At 38.3% G+C, this 22,820-nt stretch overlaps 1 protein-coding gene across 2 annotated transcripts in view; it reads left to right on the forward strand.

Annotated features, from left to right (window-relative positions):
- The window catches only part of vwf (von Willebrand factor), a 75,238-nt gene that overhangs the window by 19,899 nt on the left and 32,519 nt on the right, over window positions 1–22,820 (forward strand). For both annotated transcript variants that reach the window (XM_056236037.1, XM_056236038.1), the window contains exons 14-36: window positions 137–332; window positions 689–904; window positions 1,060–1,300; window positions 1,730–1,824; window positions 1,954–2,108; window positions 2,846–2,949; window positions 3,079–3,217; window positions 3,313–3,447; window positions 5,776–5,922; window positions 6,810–6,950; window positions 7,051–7,149; window positions 7,270–7,426; window positions 9,517–9,672; window positions 9,774–9,909; window positions 10,384–11,825; window positions 13,155–13,265; window positions 13,350–13,493; window positions 13,574–13,717; window positions 14,951–15,115; window positions 15,212–15,258; window positions 16,645–16,822; window positions 17,565–17,779; window positions 17,860–18,049. In XM_056236037.1, the coding sequence (XP_056092012.1) occupies window positions 137–332; window positions 689–904; window positions 1,060–1,300; window positions 1,730–1,824; window positions 1,954–2,108; window positions 2,846–2,949; window positions 3,079–3,217; window positions 3,313–3,447; window positions 5,776–5,922; window positions 6,810–6,950; window positions 7,051–7,149; window positions 7,270–7,426; window positions 9,517–9,672; window positions 9,774–9,909; window positions 10,384–11,825; window positions 13,155–13,265; window positions 13,350–13,493; window positions 13,574–13,717; window positions 14,951–15,115; window positions 15,212–15,258; window positions 16,645–16,822; window positions 17,565–17,779; window positions 17,860–18,049 (4,753 nt within the window). The remainder of the gene's footprint in view (window positions 1–136; window positions 333–688; window positions 905–1,059; window positions 1,301–1,729; window positions 1,825–1,953; window positions 2,109–2,845; window positions 2,950–3,078; window positions 3,218–3,312; window positions 3,448–5,775; window positions 5,923–6,809; window positions 6,951–7,050; window positions 7,150–7,269; window positions 7,427–9,516; window positions 9,673–9,773; window positions 9,910–10,383; window positions 11,826–13,154; window positions 13,266–13,349; window positions 13,494–13,573; window positions 13,718–14,950; window positions 15,116–15,211; window positions 15,259–16,644; window positions 16,823–17,564; window positions 17,780–17,859; window positions 18,050–22,820) is intronic.

The raw sequence follows: 22,820 nt of genomic DNA on the forward strand, positions 1-22,820 counted from the left end.
ACTCAAAATAATGCATACATAATTCCCCATGTACATATAAAGTCATGTGAAATGCAGAATCTGGGACATGTATCAAATATTCCCGTGCTGCAAACCTGATATGTGAGGGTGTGTGTGTGTGTGTGTGTTTTTGCAGCTAAACCCTGCCTATGCTGGGAAAACGTGCGGTCTGTGTGGTAATTATAATGGTAACCAAGGAGACGACTTCTTAACAGTGGGCGGGCTGGTGGAGACACGCGTCGAAGGATTCGGCAATGCATGGAAGATGAACGCGGACTGTGATGATCTTCAATTGCAACACTCAGATCCCTGCATTTTAAATCCTAAGAGAGGTATACACAAACACACTGTGACAAGGTTGTGACAAAAAAAAAAAATCTATATTAGGGGCACAGATGTCAAATTTTATGAATCTGTTATTAAAATAACATATTGACCACTAATCTGAGTATTGGCAGGAATGTAGTGGTTACATATTTATAAATGCACTATACATGCAATTTTATCTCACATTTAAATGGCATGTTTAATAATGTTCACTTTGCAATATCTTAAATTAAGAAGAACTGATGTCACCAATAGCTGCTTGCATGTATGATGTCATGATTTATAAATGCACTGAACACTAGAGGGCAACAAAGACTAGCAGTTGACAACCTGATAGATTTGTATGTGTGTCTGTCTACAGTGCGTTTTGCAGAAGAAGCCTGTGCTGTGCTGCTCTCTGTGAAATTTGAACCCTGTCATGATGTGGTCAGCCCTGAGCCATATGTGACAAATTGCCGCTATGATGTGTGCTCCTGCGCAGACGGCCAAGAGTGCCTGTGTGATGCCGTCCGCAGCTATGCAGCCGCCTGCGCAGCCAAGGGAGTGCTAATCAACTGGAGGGGTCATGGATACTGTGGTATTTCTCATTCTGTCTGTAGGTTTAAACTCAAGAGTTAAGAGTTAAGACAGCAAAACAGTACCAAAACGGTTGAATAAACATACTAAATAAAGTTAATGGAAACTCTCCATCATGATAGAAAACCAAACGTGTGTGTGTGTGTGTTTGAGCAGAACTGACCTGTCCGGATGACCAGGTGTACGAGGTATGTGGGAACGTGTGTAATCAGACGTGCCGGTCTCTATCGCTGCCTGACAGTGATTGTGGTGGGTTCTGTGAAGAAGGCTGTTTCTGCCCCAGAGGACTCTTCCTCAGTGATGCAGGGGAGTGTGTGCCACCCGAACACTGCTCATGCCACCATAACGGAGAGATCTTTGAGCCCAACGACATGATCGGTGACCATCACGCCATCTGGTTAGCAGGGAAAAAACACAGTATTTTACTATACAGTTACACGTCAGGTTTCTTTGATAGCTTGATGTTTGGTCAACTGCCTGTGTCTCACCGGACTCATATGATATTAAATATAAAGTGTTTACATGACACAGACTATCGTTATATTGCCACTGTCTTATTAAAATTACTAGTAGGCAGCACTAACCAGAATATTGGCTTTAATTTAATTGAAATTTGAATATCATCTGCCAGGAAATATATAAAGTATATATATATACATACTAAATGTATATACTTTAAATTGTAATAATATTTCACAATATTACTGTTTTTACTGTATTTTTGCTGAGCATAAGAGACTTCTGTCAAAAATAAAAATATTTCCAACTCCAAACATTTACGCTTATATATTTATTCGTTTTTTTTTTATGTTGTTTCTTTGTGTAGTGTATGTGAGAGTGGATCCATGCAATGCACTTCTAATGAAGCCACTGGATCAACTCTGACTGACCTCTTCTTTGACGATCATTCTTCTTCAAGAGGTATTTCTCCATGCTTTCATAACTCTGCATTTTTAATGGAGCACAACTGCACTTTGATACAAGTGGACAGAATATTGTAGTTTAGATAAATGAAGTACTGAATTGTTTGTGTGTGTGTTTCACCTGTAGGCCGGCGCTCTATCTCTTGTCCACCTCCACTGCAGCGGTTTGAGTGTGAAAGTGCAAGGGATGCTGGGATAGAGTGTGCTAAAACCTGCCAGAATCTGGAGCTGGAGTGTGTCAGTCAGGGATGTGTGTCTGGCTGTATGTGTCCACCTGGAACGGTAAGTATCAAAGTGAACACGAAATGTTCTAATGAACCGTTTGACACTTAATATAATTTATGTTTAAATTCATAAACCAAGTAGGATTAGTAAATTATGTATAGAACTATATTTATAGAACTGTTTACTGTTTTGATAAATATTTCTATATTACTTTTGATTCTTTAGTAGTCTCTTATGCTCACGAAGGCTGCCTTTATTTGATTAAAAAGAAATGAAATAGTAATATTGTGAAATATTATTGTCATTTAAAACAATTGTTTTTTATTTGAATATATTTTCAAAAATAATTTACTCCTGTGACACAAAGCTGAATTTTCAGCATCATTACTCCAGTCTTCGTTGTCACATGATCTTTCAGAAATTATTCTAATATGCTGATTTGCTGCTCAATAAACATCTATTATTATTAATAATGATGAAATCATTTTTTTGATTTTTTTCAGAATTCTTTGATGAATGTTTTATTTGAAATAGAAATCTTTTGTAAAAGTATCAATTTTAGACATTTATGTGTTACTATTTACTTGGGATTTCAAAACTGTAATGTCAATAATTGAACACCACATTATGATTAGAAAAATTTGCTAAATTATTTAAATTAATATTATCTACAGCATATTATAGTTACTTTTCTATTTTCTAAAATCTTTTTCTTTTACGTATGCAGCTTTTTAATGTTTACAACTTTTTAGGCTACAAAAAAGAGAATTGTTTCATGTTATGGGTGTTTGCAGGTTCGACACAGAAGAGAATGCATTCCACAAGACCAGTGCCCTTGTTACCATAACAACCGCCCCTATGCCTCAGGACAGAGCATTAATGTGGACTGCAACACCTGGTAAATGAGCCAATCATGGATCTTCTACAGGCTGACACTGGTGTAATGTTATTTTGTTGCATACATCAGATGTGGGCCTATAAACATTCATATTATTGTGTTACAATTACATTTCCCTTTCTTTCCCAGTGTTTGTGAGAAGCGTCAGTGGAAGTGTACACAGCGTGTGTGTGACGGTGTGTGTCGTGTTATAGGAGAGACAAACTACATCAGCTTTGATGGACTGAAGTTCTCGTTTCCTGGACCTTGCCAATACGTACTAGCTCAGGTAAAGTCAATATTCTCGCTCTCTTGCTCTCTTTTCTCTTCTGTCCCTCATATTCATTCATGTTTTCGCTCATTCTTCTGTGTCCGTCTGAGTAGGATTACTGCAACGGATTGGATGGCACGTTCAGGGTTCTGGTGGAGAACTCCGCTTGTGGGATCGCAGGTTACCGCTGCAGTAAAAGCATCACAGTGATGTACATGGGAGGACTGATTGTAATGGAACATGGCGAGGTAACACTAAAATTGATTTATAGAGTTATATTTGACTTTATAAAGCAGATAGCTACAGTCTTGGATGCTGTTGTCAATAAAATGTTATGCTGTTGTCAAAGTCAATAAATGCACAGTACTGCAACAGATATTTTCTTGGCAGAGCAAACATAGATTGGATGGATGGATGGATGGATACAATGGTATGATTCGGTATGTGCTATGTTCAGGGAAAAAAGGACTACTGTCAAATAAATATAAAGAAAATGAGAACAAATAATAAAACTACAAGTAACAGCACAAATAAATAGAATAGAGCAAATATTAAAATAAAATAAATCATGCTTTTCTGGTAGGTCTAACATTAGTTTTCAGGTACAGAAATTGTAAAATGACATTGCATATTTGACTGTATAAATTAAAGATTAATCCTTATTGAAGTTACAAAAGCTATTCAATAGTATACTGATACACTTGCCTCGACTGTTTCATTCACTTAAGACGTAACTGACTATGCCTGCTAGGGATACTCACTAAGACGGGCATATTGATATCATTTTTGAGTGAATTTGTCCGTTGAAGTGCAAAACTTGAAAGAGTTCAATATTTGCATGCTGTCTGTCTTCAGATGAGCGCACACCGCACACAAACAATCTTCTCACAGCGTGCGCGAGTTCCCATTCATTTGATCATTGCTGTTGTAATGTACTGGGAACCCAGAATGTGTATCCATCAACAGACACATGCATTAGCAGAACTTTGTCTGTCTGTTTTACTCGTTATTTTCAATAAACCATATTATACACTCACCTAAAGGATTATTAGGAACACCTGTTCAATTTCTCATTATCAATATGCAATTATCTAATCAACCAATCACATGGCAGTTGCTTCAATGCATTTAGGGGTGTGGTCCTGGTCAAGACTATCTCCTGAACTACAAACTGAATGTCAGAATGGGAAAGAAAGGTGATTTAAGCAATTTTGAGCGTGGCATGGTTGTTGGTGCCAGACGGGCCGGTCTGAGTATTTCACAATCTGCTCAGTTACTGGGATTTTCACGCAAAACCATTTCTAGGGTTTACAAAGAATGGTGTGAAAAGGGAAAAACATCCAGTATGCGGCAGTCCTGTGGGCGAAAATGCCTTGTTGACGCTAGAGGTCAGAGGAGAATGGGCCGACTGATTCAAGCTGATAGAAGTGCAACTTGGACTGAAATAATCACTCGTTACAACCGAGGTATGCAGCAAAGCATTTGTGAAGCCACAACACGCACAACCTTGAGGCGGATGGGCTACAACAGCAGAAGACCCCACCGGGTACCACTCATCTCCACTACAAATAGGAAAAAGAGGCTACAATTTGCAAGAGCTCACCAAAATTGGACAGTTGAAGACTGGAAAAATGTTGCCTGGTCTGATGAGTCTCGATTTCTGTTGAGACATTCAGATGGTAGAGTCAGAATTTGGCGTAAACAGAATGACAACATGGATCCATCATGCCTTGTTACCACTGTGCAGGCTGGTGGTGGTGGTGTATTGGTGTGGGGGATGTTTTCTTGGCACACTTTAGGCCCCTTAGTGCCAACTGGGCATCGTTTAAATGCCACGGCCTACCTGAGCATTGTTTCTGACCATGTCCATCCCTTTATGGCCACCATGTACCCATCCTCTGATGGCTACTTCCAGCAGGATAATGCACCATGTCACAAAGCTCGAATCATTTCAAATTGGTTTCTTGAACATGACAATGAGTTCACTGTACTAAAATGGCCCCCACAGTCACCAGATCTCAACCCAATAGAGCATCTTTGGGATGTGGTGGAACAGGAGCTTCGTGCCCTGGATGTGCATCCCACAAATCTCCATCAACTGCAAGATGCTATCTTATCAATATGGGCCAACATTTCTAAAGAATGCTTTCAGCACCTTGTTAAATCAATGCCACGTAGAATTAAGGCAGTTCTGAAGGCGAAAGGGGGTCAAACACAGTATTAGTATGGTGTTCCTAATAATCCTTTAGGTGAGTGTAGATGCATCGTCAGATTTAAGATGAACCGCGGTGCAAGTGCGCGCCGAACCGTTGGTGGAGAATGGTACGGTTCGATTTTTTTACAGAGAACCGTTACACCCCTAATACATACATAGAATCATAGTATACATACATAGATACATGCATATATATAGATACATAGACTTGCAATATCTGCAAGGTTGCTTAAATATAAAAGATGTTGTGGATTGTGAAATTATTCTTCCACTAGCTTACTGAATGTTATGACAAGCATCATGTGTGAAGTAAAAGCAAACTGGCTTTTTTGCTTTCTTTCTCTGTTGTCTTCTTCTGTAGGTGAGGATGAAGAGGCCTGTGTTGAAAGAGACAGTGGTTGAGATTGTGCGCTCTGGACAGTATTACATCATCCTTCTGGGTAAACACATCTCCATCACCTGGGACACAGGGACCCGAATCTCACTGCAGATCAACGGACAGTACAGGGTAACACACATACAAAGAAAAACACACATACACACATCTGACTAGCTATCTAAATGAGCACATACCATAAATGACTTATTTTTTTGTTGTTAAATATATTTATGAATAATGTTTACCTTTGAGTATGTTACCAAAGTGGTGAGATTTAGAAAGTTAACTAAAAAAAGCATTTTTAGAGTAAAAAATTATTTATGAATCGAATATTATGAAAAAAATAAATCTTTTTTTTATCTTTAAGCATAGTCCCAAAGGGAGCCAGATTTATTAAAAATATTTTTTAATGTTAAGATAAATTAATTAATAAAATTTTATGAATAAAAAGATTTGAATTCTTTTGAACTTTTAGCATGTTATGGCTTGAAAGTGAGTTGTTGTCAGATTTACCACGTAAACAAAAAAGAATAATCATTTAAATGATTTATGAATCCAAATGTATATATAAAATATGATTTAGAATGATTTATTTTTAACCTTTGTGCATGTCCACAATATGGGGTTTTGTCTGATTTATCTAGTTAATTAAAAAAGTTAAAAAAAGATTTATGAATAAAATGTTTTGAATAATTTTTATATTTGAACATGTACCCAGCGAGTTCATACTTAGCAAGAGTTAATGCTAATAAAAACATTTTTAGAGTTAAATTATGTGATTTATTTCATTTTGTTTTTACCTTTGGGCATGTCCCAGAAGTGAGTTTTTGTCAGATTTAGTTGAAGTGAACTCTAAAAAAATGTTTTTGAGTTACAAATAATTTATGAATTCAAATGTATGAATAAAACATAATTTAGAAATTATTTTTACCTTTGAGAATGTCTGCAATATGGGTTACAACTACTTATCTTAGAATATACAGTTGAGAAATTAAGTTAATTTGTGTGTGTTTAAGGGGAAAGTCTGTGGCCTTTGTGGAAATTTTGATGGCAGTCAGAATAACGATCTGTTGAGCAGCAGTAACCAGATGGAGGTTGGCGCTGCAGACTTTGGAAACTCGTGGAAAGTTCGACCTAGCTGTGCTGACGCTGTTCCGGTGAGTTACATCACGGCCTGAACTGGAGTGTTTTATTAGAGCAAGCCAGAACATAGAGACATGAAATGATCTGAGATTACATATTTTGATTTGCATGCAGGTGGTGTCTCAGTGCAGCACAGACATGGTAAAACTGGTGACGGTGGAACAGTCCTGCCGTGTGCTCACCAGCGCCATCTTCAGGGAGTGCAATGTTGTGGTTGGTAACACTTATACTCAATAGTCACAATTAAATGATGACAATACACTAACATGTGGCCATTACTCTGCTTTCTTACTACTTATTACACTTGTTTACTTTTTACTCTGACTGTATCAGGTGGACCCTGAGCCGTACTGGGACATTTGTACTCATGACACATGCTCGTGTCCATCGGTCGGTGATTGTGCATGTTTCTGTAACACCATTGCCGCATACGCTCATGAATGTGCTCAGAAGGGGCTGCTGGTGAACTGGAGGTCCAACGATTTATGCCGTAAGTTTCACCACTGTACCCCTGAGCAAGGCACTTCATTTAAAGGTCATTTACTCACCCACATGTCGTTACAAACCCGACAGACTTTCTTTCTTCTGCAGAACACAAAAGAAGATATCAGGTTGAACGTTCACACTCTTTTACACAATGAAGTTGAAAATAACATAAAAGTATTTCAAATGAATCGTGTACTGTATTCAAAGTCTTATGAAACTGTATACAATAGTTCTGTGTTCTGAGAAATGTTTTTATTATTATTATAAAATTAAGTGCAATATTAACTGCCTGGAATATATTTTACTTTTAACAAGGTATTTTCTTATTCTAACCACATAAAAATATGCATATTCATTTCTGTCAAATGCTTGCATATATATATATATACAGTACATACACTATATTGCCAAAAGTATTGGGACACCCCTCCAAATCATTAAATTTAGGTGTTCCAATCACTTCCATGGCCACAATTTATGATTGTGTAAAACCAAGCACCTAGGCATGTAGATTGCTTCTACAAACATTTGTGAAAGAATGGGTCGCTCTCAGGAGCTCAGTGAAGTCAACTGTTGTACTGTGATAGGTTGCCACCTGGTCAATAAGTCCATTCATGAAATTTCCTCACTACTAAATATTCCACGGTCAACTGTTAGTGGTATTATAACAAAGTGGAAGCAATTGGGAACAATAGCAACTCAGCCATAAAGTGGTAGGCCACGTAAAATCACAGAGCGGGGTCAGCGCATGCTGAGGCGCACAGTGCGCAGAAGTCGCCAACTTTCTGCAGAGTCAATAGCTACAGACCTCCAAACTTCGTGTGGCCTTCAGATTAGCTTCATGGAATGGGTTTCCATGGCTGAGCCGCTGCATCCAAGCCTTACATCACCAAGTGCAATGCAAAGCGTCGGATGAAGTGGTGTAAAGAACGCCGCCACTGGACTCTAGAGCAGTAGAGACGTGTTCTCTGGAGTGACGAATCACGCTTCTGTCTGGCAATCAGATGGACGAGTCTGGGTTTGGCGGTTACCAGGAGAATGGTACTTGCCTGACTGCATTGTGCCAAGTGTCAAGTTTGGTGGAGGGGGGAATATGGTGTGGGGTTGTTTTTCAGGGGTTCCAGTGAAAGGAACTCTGAGTGCTTCAGCATACTTCAGCATTTCGGACAATTACATGCTCCCAACTTTGTGGGAACAGTTTAGGGATGGGCCCTTCATGTTCCAACATGACTGCGAACCAGTGCACAAAGCAAGGTAAATAAAGACATGGATGAGCGAGTTTGGCGTGGAGGAACTTGACTGGCCTGCACAGAGTCCTGACCTCAACCTGATAGAACAACCTTTGGGATGAATTAGAGTGGAGACTGCGAGCCAGGCATTCTCGTCCAACATCAGTGCCTGACCTCACAACTGCGCTTCTAGAAGAATGGTCAAAAATTCCCATAAACACACTCCTAAACCTTGTGGAAAGCCTTCCCAGAAAAGTGTGGAATGGGATCTCATTAAAGTTCATGTGCATGTAAAGCCAGACGTCCCAAAACTTTTGGCAATATAGTGTATATTAGGGGTGTAACGATATTCAAACCAAACCGAAAAACCGCGATACACCACCCATGGTACGTATCGCGATACTCTCATGTCGTACCCAATGCACCCCACCACCTTCTGCCAGCCCAGCCTTAGCCCATTGTTGAGGTTGACCCTATTTTACCTTGTCACAAAACCAATTTTTCTTCCTTAACATTTGTACTAGGGTTGTAACGTACACGTATTCGTCCCCCAAATTTTCTTGTGTCTTATGTGTACAAGACGAATACAGCGTTGTAGCCTAACCACCATTAACCACCAATTATCGCAATAAGCTCCACGTTTTGTTACTTGCAATAAGAAACAAAGTGTCAGTTTTCAAATTATGTCCATTTTATCTCGAAATTCAAACAATGTCGTTTTGACGCTCTTAAATGTGGCGTGACAGATCACTATATAGGCGCCAGTTTAACCCTTTAACCCAAAGGCAGATTATTCCCTGAAATAAGTGTACTACAGAAAGTCAAACTTTACAATAGTGTGTGCTAAATGACTCTTTACCTACAGCACTGAGCTGTGAGGAACTGAATAAGGACGCAGGGGTGGAGTGTGAGTGGAGATATAACGCCTGTGGTAGCGCTTGCCCTCCCACCTGCCAGCATCCTGAACCTCTGAGCTGTCCCATCACATGTGTGGAGGGATGCCATGCTGTCTGCCCACCAGGTAGCACCAATTCACAGATACCTACAAGTAAATTGACTTCATAGACTTCAATCTCACTTTTGTTCGCACATTCACTCGTTTTGTCTGCTTCAATCCCTCAGGGCAAGTTTTAGATGAGGTTCTGAGGAAGTGTGTGGAACCGTCACAGTGTCAGGTGTGTGTGCATAACGGAGAGAGAATCTCCCATGGAAAACAGTTCATCATTAACCATGAAGATCCTCATCTTTGCCAGATATGGTATGCTATGCCACATTCTGTTTTGATCTCCATCACTCATTACTCCATGCAGCTTGTAGGAGAATCTCATGAAATCAAATAGGTCAAATTTAATCTCAAAATAAAAAAAATAGGAAGAAGAGATTGTTATATAAGATGTTATACAAGTAGTATTTATTTTTATTAATATTTTTAGCTTGTATTTATCTATTTTAGTTTTCATTTTAATATTATTATATATTTACTTATTAACATATTATATTAACACATTATATTAACATTATATTTGAATACATATTTTTAAATGTGTGTAGCCTTTATATATACAATATATATATATATATATATACATACATAGACTAATATATATATATATATATATATATACATACATAGACTAATTTGCAACAAAATAACTGTAAGAAAATAATTTTTATGCTTTATAAAACAGGTTCTAAACCGGTTTTGTGAGATTCATCCATTTGTTGTTTTCAGTCACTGTGAGAGCAACACGCTGACGTGTGGCCCATGTCCTGCAACTGGTTTGGCCTCCACACTAGCACCAACCACTGTCAGCAACACTCCTACGCCACTACCGTTTTCCACCCCGGTGCCAGCTGATGCCTGTGATAGGGCGATGGACCTGGCCTTCTTAGTGGACGGCTCCTCTGCTTTGAGTGAAGATGACTTCAGTTTAATCAAGCTCTTTATCCTCCGGGTCGTGGAGCGATTCAGAATGGGCTCTGCCCACACTCGCGCCACGGTTCTGCTCTTCCACTCCGGCGTGAAAAGTTATGACATGCAGGTGCAAAAATGGATCTTTAAGAAGATGGTGCGTGAGCTGCGGTACAGCGGTGGTGATGTCGCATTTATGGACGAGGCAATAAAATATTTAGCAGTATACATTTACGATAAAAACAAGCGCGAGCATGCAGGGCGAGTCGCTATATTGCTGACGGCGAGCTCAAATCCTAGACCCATGCGTAGTACTCAGCGTCTGCTGCGTAAAAAAGACATCACCATCGTCACTGTAGCTCTAGGGCCTGACGTCAACATGGCACAGGTTAATGAGATCACGAAGGCCACGCCCAGCAGTCGCTCATACATAGTGAGCAGCGTAGCAGAGCTAGACGATGAGGCTCTGGCCATCACAGACTACCTCTGCACTTTGGGACTGGAACCTGAACCCCCAAAGAAACCCCCTACCAGAAAGCCCAGCACCACTTCAGTCACCCCAACAACTACCACAACCTCGAAACTTACTGCCGCCACGGTTCCACCAACCGCTGCCATTGTAACCTCCTTTCCTAGCATCCCCAGTCCTGGAATGACATTTCCTCCGCCCACAGTAACAACATATGAGGTTGTCTTCCTGTTGGAAAGCTCAAATGCAGTGGGTGAGGAAGGCTTCAATGAGACACGTGATGCTTTAGTCGATGTTATCGCTTCACTCGATCAGAAAGAGGTGGAGAATCTACGGATCACGGTGATGCAGTACTCACTCACGGTTACTGTGGTAATCAGCCGCATGGAATTGCAGCACAGGGAACAGGTGCTGCAGAGAATGCGACAGTTACGCTGGACCAAAGGTGCAGAGGTCAACACAGGCCATGCCATCCGTTCTGTTTATGAGACTGTCACTACAGACACACCAAGTAATACACCAGACCAGATGGTGTTTCTTATAACACAGAGCCCTCCGACGGACGTCATTCAGCGGCCTACGAGCTCCACTCATAAGAAAGTGTATCCGATTGGGGTCGGCCGACAGATTCGATACGAGGATCTTGCACAGTTGAGCTTCCCGGATGAACCGATCATGCTAGATAATCCATCGGACCTTAAGATACTGCGGCCCATGCTGATCAATATCAGTAAAACAATCAGGAGGCCTCTGCTGCCCACACTACCACCGAGAGCCACACTGCCCCCTTCAGGTCAGATACAACAATGCTACACTCTCTTCACATCTTTCTACATTCTAGGGCTGCACTTAATTTCTAAATTTTCAAATACTAAACCATTGAACCTTTTGGTAAAAACCTGCAAGAAGGCCGTAAAGCCTCTTTTTTATTGACAAAAGCCTATTTATAAGCGCTTCTCATTAAATATCTAAGAAGATGGTTGGCACATGTTGCATTTCTAAATTCATGTTATAAGTGACTGAAACTCAAGCAGAGATGAGTTCATGTGGAGCAGCATTTACTGTGAACCAAGCCACTCTGAAACACTGGATCACGAGCTGCTTGTGTTAAAAGAACACAGTGCCGCACTTCACTCTGAAACAGTGTATATATTTATTTAATTAAATCGCAGCCGTGTCAATCGTGATTTTAGGATAGTTCACACAAAAATAACAGTTTATGGGCCCCATTGACTTCCATAGTGTTTTTCCCCCATACCATGGAAGTCAATGGGGCCCATCAACTGTTTGATTACCGACATTCTTCAAAATATCTTCTTTTGGTTTGGAACAACTTGAGAGTGAGTAAATCATTAAAAATAATTAAAAAATGTTGGGTGAACTGTCCTTTTAATCGTGCAGTCCTTCTACATTCTTTCATTTCAATTGTCATCACAGTCTATTCCACTGCACAAGGTCTTTTTCATCTCAGTTCTCAGATTTTTCATTGAATGTGATTGCTGTAATTTCAAAGAATAAAAGATTAAAAAGGAACAGTGAGGCAGTAGAGAAAGTGACTTGTGCGCAACAATGGAATGATACAATTCCCTTAATTACTGTGGAAATTGGCTGGCAAATTATGCAGAAACACCTTGTGTTGTACACAAAATGATCGAAAATGTTTGGATTTGGATTTGTCAGTGGCAGTGGCGCAGTGCTAGCCTGTCAGACGTACTACTTTAGTTTAAAATTTAGAACTACTAAATGACATGAAATCACACTACAGGAATTCTTTTTAGACAGTTGTGTAGGACAAATTATGTTGGTTTGACAATCTATCTGGCTGGCCAAGCAATCATGAAGAACACCTAAGAAACAATCTACCATCCTCCTTTTAAAAAAAAAAACTCCCTTGCACAAAGTATGTAACATTTATCTCTTTTAAAACAGCCTGAGTAACCAGACTACTTAAGGCCTTGATAATCTAAACGTCAAAACTTTTTAAACGTTAAGACTTTGTCAAGCCAATATTCAAATGTTGTCTTTTCTAGTTGTTGAATGCAAGGACAGCCAATACATAGATGGTTACAGAGTGAATACATAAATGCTTTCTTTGTAATTCTATGTGTGTGTGTTTGCTCAGTGCCGTGTTCAAAGCCCATGGACGTGCTGTTCCTGTTGAGAGCCTCTTCTGATAACCAGTTTGAAGACTTGAAAATATTTGTGAGAACTATTATAAAGAGCACAAATATTGGTAAGTCTCCGTGAGATTGATTTTTTTTTCATTGTTTGTGTATGTTATAATAGTTACTTCGAGAGTTCTGCTTATCTGTTGCAGGTCGCAATCACACACAGGTGGCAGTGATAGTGTATGGGGGAAAATCAGCTGTGGCGGTCACATGGAGAGATGAACAGACAGAAGACAATCTTCTCAAGCTTTTAGAAACCCTACACAGCAAGACAGACAATACAACAAGACTGGGTAAACATGCTGTGAAGACACAGCAGCCTGACAGTTAAAACATATGCCACACTACATACATCCTTCCTCTTTCTCCGCAGGAGCTGCTCTGCGATTGGCCGTGCAGACAGCCATTTCCTCCACCAGTGGGGGACGAATGGGCATCCCTAAAGCTGTGGTTATGGTCGTGACTGACAGGTCAATAGACTCTGTGCAAGAGGCAGCAAACGAGGCTCTGACAGCTGGTTGGTGAAATATTGTTATAGCTTTATCGATGCACTCTTTTAAGTGGTCCTTAATGTAGTGTTTGAGTTTCAATAGAGGTTAAACTCTGTCACTGGCATCTGTGGTACATTGTTAATTTCCACAGAAAACAATTTCAGCTTAAATCAAGCAAAAAACAACAAAAACCTGTTTACAGTAATGCACTTACAATATAAGTCTATGGTGCAATATATTCCAGATTTACTGTAAACTTTAACTGGATGACAAAACTGCATGCATCTTGCAGAAGAACATTGTTTTGGTTGTGATTCCGCTTTGCGTGGCTGTGTGGATGAATGCTTTGTGAAAGAAACATAACTGAAAAACATAGTATTTCAACTACACCCTAGAAAACAAATGTAATAGTTTACCGATCTGAGTCGGCTCCAATTGAACATATTGGTGGTAGATGAGGCACATGTGATTAAAAAAAAAAAGAGAAAGAGATGATCCTACTGCTCATAAAACATTCACTTCTAGGCTTAAGAGATATAACCAGATTAGATGGAAAGGATCTCAAGCTGACTAGCTGAAGTTATTAGTTAAATTAGTTACATTTTTTCCTGATGTAATCAACAGAATGCCACTACGAAAGCGCTTTAGTGTCACATTAACATAAAATAAAATAAAATAAAAATCTTTTTTTGAGAATTAAGTCATGATGTTTTGAAAACAGGCCTTTTATGAGAATAAAAAGTCAAAGTTTCAAGACTAAAGTCATAGCATTATGAGATTTAAGTCAGTGCATTATTGGACTATACTAGTCATAATATTATGAGAATAAAGTCATAAAGAAACATCAAAGTGAAGTGGAGTCGACCATCGGTTGCTATTTCAGACTGCTCAAAAGAGGCAATTTTCTGAATGTCTGTCTGGCTCTTTCTCCAGAATAAATTTGATTTCCTACATAACTGCTGCAGTGTCCTCATACTAATGATAACTTGGAGCTGATGCAGCAAAAGACCAAGGATTTCTTAGTTGCTGAATCCTACAGTATGATTTAACTAAATGAACCACATCCATTTCTTGCATTAATGAAGCTGCAGCCTCTATCTGCACTCTATTCCTATTGTAGCAGTTTATTATAATACTGTGGTTGTTTTCTCAAAATATTTATTTTTTATTTACACAATATTATGCATTTTAAACTCTTACATTTTTGCTTTTATTCTCATAACATTGTTTTAAAAGCAATATGTGTTTGTTGCATACAGGTGTGTCAGTGTTTCCCATTGGACTGGGTAACCAATATGACCAAACTGAACTGAGCACGCTCGCGGGTCCACACGCTCAGGACAACATCATTCGGCTGAGCAGCACAGAGTATCTGCTCGCCATGGCGGCACTCGACCAATCGTTCACCGACAAACTCTGCCGAGGTGAGACTCAACATGTACCCATTACACAATAAAACAGGACTAATGTAGAAATTTGATTAGAATGATGATGATGATGATGATGATGATGTCCCTCAGCGGGTCCTCCTGGAGTGTGTGTGGATGATGAAGGGAATGAACGGAAGGTGAGCTGTTTTTTTTAGTAGGATGCAAAATTCCCTTCATGCCATCAAACTTCCATCAAAGGCCTCGACTTTAGGAACATCAGCTTCTAATTTTCTTCCATACAACCTCTTGATCTGATGCAGACTTTCCGAGAACTCAAATCCAATCCATTTCATTGGATCTCAGGATCCATAATCAATTTCACTGGATCAGGCGTTCTGGGCCAATAACTTCATCCCTCAAAAACCTTTTTGAGGTTGAGCTGCTCATTAACAGATCAATTCATCTAAGGCCAGAAACATATTCTATGCAAGTGAGCAAACATGAATGCTTGGCCAATGCATTACAAGCATGCATAATGAACATGCATTTTTGGCAGTTAAACACTAGGGGGTCGATAGAGTTACATTGAAATGTTTGTGCCATTAAAACAGGATGTGGTGTTTTTCAGACAGTTAGCTTTAAATATCATTAATTGATTGCTCATCAAGAGTCTATTCAAACTGTTGCTCTGCCATGGCAAAATGACCAATGAGAATGAGAAAAATGACCATTGACTGAAGACCCCCATAGCGCCACATTTCACATTACTTGCATAGTGTATGTTTTGTCTACCTAGGGCTGCACGATTTGGGGGGGAGGGGGGGGAAATCTACAGTAACTGATTTTTCTGAAATTGCGATTGAAATTTAAAATGCTATAAAAAGAACTCCAGGATTGATGTGCTTGTTTGTTGGGCTGCACAATTTGGCCCAAAATTTGTGATTATATATCAATATGACTATAAAATAATAATAATGATGATAACTGTACTGTAAAATATATATATTTTTATAATTATGATGATAAAAATAAGTAGTATTACTTTCGTTATATTTCACTGTAAAATAAAAAATATATTTAAGAAAAAATATATTTTTAATCATTTTATTTTACAGTCCAACTATTAAATTACTATACTAATATTTAAGGATTTATTTTTTATTTTCAAACGTCAAATCATCATGCCTTTATTTTGGTGGAAAACCACTGGGAGCTTCTCTTTTGTTGACAACAGTAGAATTATAAATGTTTCTTATTACAAGTTTGGGAAGATGGTTGGCGCATGTTGCGTTTCCAAGCGACTCAAACTCAGAGCAGAGACGAGACGAGAGATGAGTTTGTGTGGAGCAGCATTTACTTCTAACCGAGCAATCATGAACTTGTGTGTAAAAAAGCACAGTGCCACACTTCAGTCTGACACATGCAGCGCATATATTTATTCAATAAAATCGCAGCCACTAAGCCATATATCAATTTTATTTTTTTATTTTTAAAGTAATCGTGCAGCACTGCAGACTAACAAAGGCTCCTGAAGTTCTGGTTTGTGCGTCAAAATAACTATTCTGACCAATTCTGTCCATCAGCCTGGTGAGACTTGGTTGTTGTCAGATGGCTGTCACTCAGTGCTGTGCAACCCATCAGGCACAGTAACGGTGCAGAGCCACCGCATCAACTGTGAGAAGATGGAGCCTCCCGTCTGCAAAAACAGCCTTCCGGCCCTCCGCTACAATCACACCTGTGGCTGTACCTGGACCTGCCCCTGTATGAACACACACCCCTAATTATGCAACAACCAACACATTAAAGAGGACCTATTATGCCCTTTTTCAAAGTCTTGATTTTGGTTTTTGGGGTCTACTAGAATAGGTTTTCATACTTAAATGTTCAAAAAGCACATTATTTTTCACATATTTTACATTATTGCAGCACCTCTCTTCCCAGTCTGTCAGAAACGCTCTGTTTAATTCCCTTTCAAAAAGCGCAGTGTGCTCTGATTGGTCAGCTGGACAATTATGTTGTGATTGGATGTTTTGGAAATGTTTAAAAACACTACTAACTCAACCAGGCCGGCTTGCGCCCTTTATTTTGCATATGCATTGGGGCAGTAATTATTAAAATGAGGAATTTTTGATGTGTTCGTGCCCAAAAGAAAACTCAAGACTACAATCAAGGCGTTTCAGGGAGTTCAGAAACTGTGCTTACTGATATAGAGAAAAACTTCCTTTGGAATGACTGGCAGCAACATTACACACTAAAAAAAGTTGAAAATATAAAAAAGCATAATAGGTCCTCATTTTAGGTCATTTTTACTCAAACTTGGATTAAATTTGCAAAATTGCACTTTATTTCCGAAATTATACTATATTAAACATGCAATGTGTTGAGGCCAAGTGACAACAATTTAGCGTTATACTGTTTAAAACGTTGCATAATGCATTGTTTTACATACCATTTAAAAAAACTGTAAATTTTTAACTTGAACATGCTTACTTTCTTTCCCCAGGTAGTTGCATGGGCAGCTCCACTAGCCATGTTGTGTCATTTTCGGGGGCGGCTCTGAAGCTAAGAGCCGCTTGCTCCTATTTGCTGCTTCGCTCAGGAGGGGCGGAGCTAGTGTTGCATGCGGCTGCCTGTCAAAGCTCGCCCAATCAGATCTGCATGAAGAGCCTGGAGCTGAAGGAGGGCGGGACAAGTGTGGTGCTACAGGATGACATGAAGGTAGATGCACTGAAAAAGCATGCAAAGTGAAACAGCTAACCAAGTTAGAAAAGAGATTCAACATGTTCTCTATATTTCAGGTGACTGTGGGCGGTGTGTTTACCGCAGTCCCATTCAGGATTCAGGGAGTAACTGTGACACAAATTGGTGCTATACTACACCAGCTGAGATCAGAGCAGCATGGTTTCACACTCACCTTCACTCCCCACAGCAATGAGTTCATGATCAACATGGACATCTCCATGAAACCTAACACCACTGGCGTATGTGGTAAATACAGTTCCTTTAAGCTTACGACTGTAATTTTTGAGCTGGGTTGGTGATGAGAGTTTTACTTTGATTTGTTTTGTGGTATTCAAAATTAATTTTTTAATTCCAATCTAGACCTTGAAAGTGATTTGAGGTAGCAATCAGGATGCAAAATTGTCCAATTCAAATTTAAAGAAGAATTATGAAATGGTTATGAAATTAAATTCAGAGAAGTTTATATAACTGCTCTGTGTGTTAATACACTTTTTTTATTTATGCATAATTCATAAACATATGGAGTATTCCCATCAGATAATATTAATAATCTAATGCTGTCTATAGAAATTTGTATTTAGTTCAGTCATTAGTTAAATGTTAATTTATTTAGAATTGTATATATATATACAGCAGTTGTGGTCAGAATGATTGGCACCCCTGGTAAATATGATCAGAGATGGCTGTAAAAAATAAATCTGCATGGTTTATCCTTTTGATCTTTCGTTAAAGAAAATTTTATTTTGAGGAAGGTCAATATTTACTTATAGATAAGTTATCTGGCTGTATGGAAACATTTAAATCTGTTTTTGTTTTTCTTTAAACTAGGTTAAATATAAAGTTAAAATATAGCTGCGAGCAGCGATTACGGGCCCAAGCCGGTGGCACCGCAACCCCGGTGCCTTTAGTTACCTAAAGGCACCGGGGTGGCGGTACCACCGGCTTTGGCCCTTCATCGCTGCTCGCAGCTATATTTATTTATATATATATATATATATATAAAGCCGGTGGCACCGCCACCCTGGTGCCTTTAGGGTTATTGTGCACGACGTGCAAAAACGTAACCCTGCTTTGACTGTCGAAAAGAAGTGTGCTGTAGAGCTTGTATCAGTGTGGGCTCTGCAAAAGTGTGCATTGAGGGCACATGTCAACCACAAAGTATGCGAGAGCAACCTTCTGAAAGGTCAGGTCTACATCCAGGTCTACATCTGCCGTGTGTTTACATCATAGTAGTGAAGTTTGAAGCAATCAGGTGATTTCAAAGCTTTTTGAAAGTGACAGACTTCCTGCTGCCAGTTGGTGGCGCTATAACCGGGGTGGCGGTGCCGCCGGCTTTGGCCCTTTCACGCTGCTCGCAGCTATATTTATATATATATATACACACACACACACACACATATATATATATATATATATATATATATATATATATATACATAAATATATATATATTGTTTTTTTAAGAGACAAGACAGAATATTACTTGCCTGATCTGATTAGAAAAATAGTGTTTGTGTGTGTGTGTGTGTGTGTGTGGCGTAATTGAACAATGTAGACATAAAGACATACTCCGTCCTTTTGTTCATACAGGACATTATTCAAACTGCAAAGTGTTTACTTATATTTGTGTACACTCGCAATAAAACACAACATTGTGCTTTTGTCAAACTATAAACTCTTGTCAAACTGTAAACTACAACTGTCACCCAACCAAAATCTCTTACACACACACACACACACACACAGTTTAAAAGCAAAAAATATCAAACAATCCTATTTAAAAACAGTCTGTGGGAGCCATCTTTTGGACATTCATCATATCGCATTGGTTTTCATTTCTTGTCATCAAACAGAGCCCTAATCTGTTTATTTTTTCAGTTACACATTCTACATTGATTAAAAAAGAAAAATCAAAGGTGTTTTTATTTAATACAGAAATAAATAATCTATCATTCAGATGAGAATAAAGTTAGTGTTAGTTCAAATTTTAAGGAAAACAAATATATGATCTGAAATATAGCACATTCATGTAAAATTCATGTAGGTTCGATTACCAAACATACAATCTTAATGTAATTTAAAGCAAACAATACATTTAAAATATATGGGTTGTATGACTATTTTTTAATATAAAAAGATATATATCCAAAAAGACAAGGTCTAAAGTTTAACAAGGGTTAAACTCTTATCACTGTAACAGACACAATCACACACACAATCACACACACACACACAAGTCAAATCACTTACATTTTAGATGCAATATTGACTTTTTTTCTGTTTCAGCAGCGAAAATAGTTAAACAAAGATCACAGCAGAACCATCGAGCATCTCACAGCAACGCGTTCTCATTACTAAATGATTCAGCATTTTGAACGAATCGGTTGACTCAAAGATTCAATGACCAATCAATCCATAAACATCTATCTCATAAGTGTTTACTTATATTTGTGAACAATCGCAATAAAACACAACATTGTGCTTTTGTCAAACTGTAAACTACAACTGTCACCCAACCAAAATCTCTTTTTTATTTTATACAGAAATAAATAATCTATCATTCAGATGAGAATAAAGTTAGTGTTAGGTCAAATTTTAAGGAAAACTCTGAAATATAGCACATTCATTTAAAATTCATTCAGGTTCAATTACCAAACATACAAATCTTAATGTAATTTAAAGCAAACAATACATTTAAAATATATGGGTTGTATGCCTATTTTTTTTTATATAAAAAGATATATATCCAAAAAGTAACAGACACAATCATACACACACACACACACACACACACACACACACACACACACACACACACAGACACACACACAAGTCAAATCACTTACATTTTATATGCAATATTGACTTTTTTCTGTTTCAGCAGTGAAACTAGTTAAACAAAGATCACAGCAGAACCATCGAGCATCTCACAGCAACGTGTTTTCTCATTACTGAATGATTCAGCATTTTGAACGAATCGGTTGACTCAAAGATTCAATGACCAATCCATAATCTGTCTCATTCATGAATGACTCAGCCGTTCGAACGAATCGTTCGAACAAATGAATCAATGACTCGCTCATTAAGACGGTCGCCTGGCGACACCTAATGACGGCTTAGTGATATGTTTAAAAGTATCATTCTTTCAAACGATTGTTAATTAACTCATATTTGAAACATAAGCTATATATATATATATATATACACACATATATACACACAAAAATAAAATAAAAACACATTTGAAGCGTGTTTGCTTACTAAATTGTGAGCAGAACGAAAGTTGCAGCAAATATCAGCAACAGGAGTCAAATTTCATTAATCACGAGAGTGAAGAGCTGACTGAAAAGATGATGACGGAATAGGCTATTTTATGTAAAAGCGCCTATTTAAGCGAATCTATCATTGTACTCTTTTGTTGTTGTGTTTTCCGTGAAAAATAATAGACTATTGAACTCACAATTCAAGCAATTGGCCCCCGATATTGCACTAATTTTAAAGTGACACTAAAAAGTATGCGGCTGCAGTGGCATTCATTACGGTGCGCGTCCATGGCGACGAGCGAGCAAAACAGAGCGAACGTTTTTTCATTTCTACTTCCATAGAAATTCATTCGAGCGCACTGTGAGCGCCACCACTATAAATGTCCTTACTTTACTTTCACTTTTAACTTAGCGATATAAAAGCCCCCGGTGTTACACGTCAAATAACCGGTGAGAAAAAATTCTCGGAGTCACATAGCAGCTACCTATATTTAAATACAACAGGCCTACCTGATTTTGAACACAAGAGGGCAGTATAGCCCTATGTATTATTTGATATATTTGTTTTTTAACTGAATAGTGCATCCTGGCTGTTTTTAAACTTGTACATTATTCTTAAATTAAAAACAAGAATAAAATGGGTTTAGTTCTGATATTTGTATAATTTTATCTAGAAATAAATGGTGTATAATTAAATTTTTAGAAGATATGAGGCTTTTAGTGTTTATTTTTTTTTTACATGACTTTAATCCCTCGCCATAGCAAAACAATTAGAGATATTCAATAGATATTCACAATTATGCTTCTTTAATGTATTTTCATCATGTTGAAAAAGTTTGGTGGGAATAAAATAAACCACTTAAGAGGAGTGGGTAAAAATGTAGAGCCTGGTTTTGCAAAACATCCACATTAAGACCAAAATAGCCCACTTCCTGTTGGGCTGGCTTAAAGTTGTTTGGCCCGATGAGATCTATATGTGTACAGAGTTTCATAATATTACATGCAAGTGTGTTTGATTTATGGACCAAATTTTCTGACCAAGTTAATTTAATTAATAAACTAATTATATAAAACTATTTTCAATGCACTACAATTCAACTGGTTATATGCCTTTACTTATTAATACAACTTATTTAAAAAATACAAGGCGTAAGACATTTTTTTTTCTTTTTTAATGCAGGCCAAACCACACAGCAGTCAAATGGTTAATCTAGCCCCCCTCCCCCTCCCCACACTCACAGACACACACACACACACATAGACGTAGGCTCAGAGAGAGAGAGACATAAAATGACAATTTTCAAACCAAAATATCTGACTTCCTGTTGGTTGGAGCTATTGAGTGTAAATTAGAAAGTTGTCTGGCTGGAGGAGAACAATACACATACCGATTTTTATTACTGTAGATAAAATCAATCCCCCCACTTTTGACAAAAGGTGGCACTACTGAGCCCCTCACCACGCCCGTTTCTGAAACTCTGCACATGTCTACTGTCTAATAAATGTGATGTGTCTGTCGGGTTTCATGCAATTTCAAGTATGTTAAGAGTCTCAAAAGCATCAACAAAGAATAATAAAGTTTGATGCGTTGCCACGGCAACAGTATCTAAGATATCAATAATCCTTTCTCAGGTCTACATCTGCCGTGTGTCTACATTATACACATAAAGTTTGAAGCAAATTGGGTAAAAATAAGAGGGTGATTTCAAAGCCTTTAGGAAGTGACACACTTCCTGCTGCCAGTTGGTGGCGCT

This window comes from Rhinichthys klamathensis, unplaced genomic scaffold (assembly GCF_029890125.1).
Source record: "Rhinichthys klamathensis goyatoka isolate OS25496 unplaced genomic scaffold, OSU_Roscu_1.1 h1tg000436l_1, whole genome shotgun sequence".
Lineage (NCBI taxonomy): Eukaryota > Metazoa > Chordata > Actinopteri > Cypriniformes > Leuciscidae > Rhinichthys > Rhinichthys klamathensis.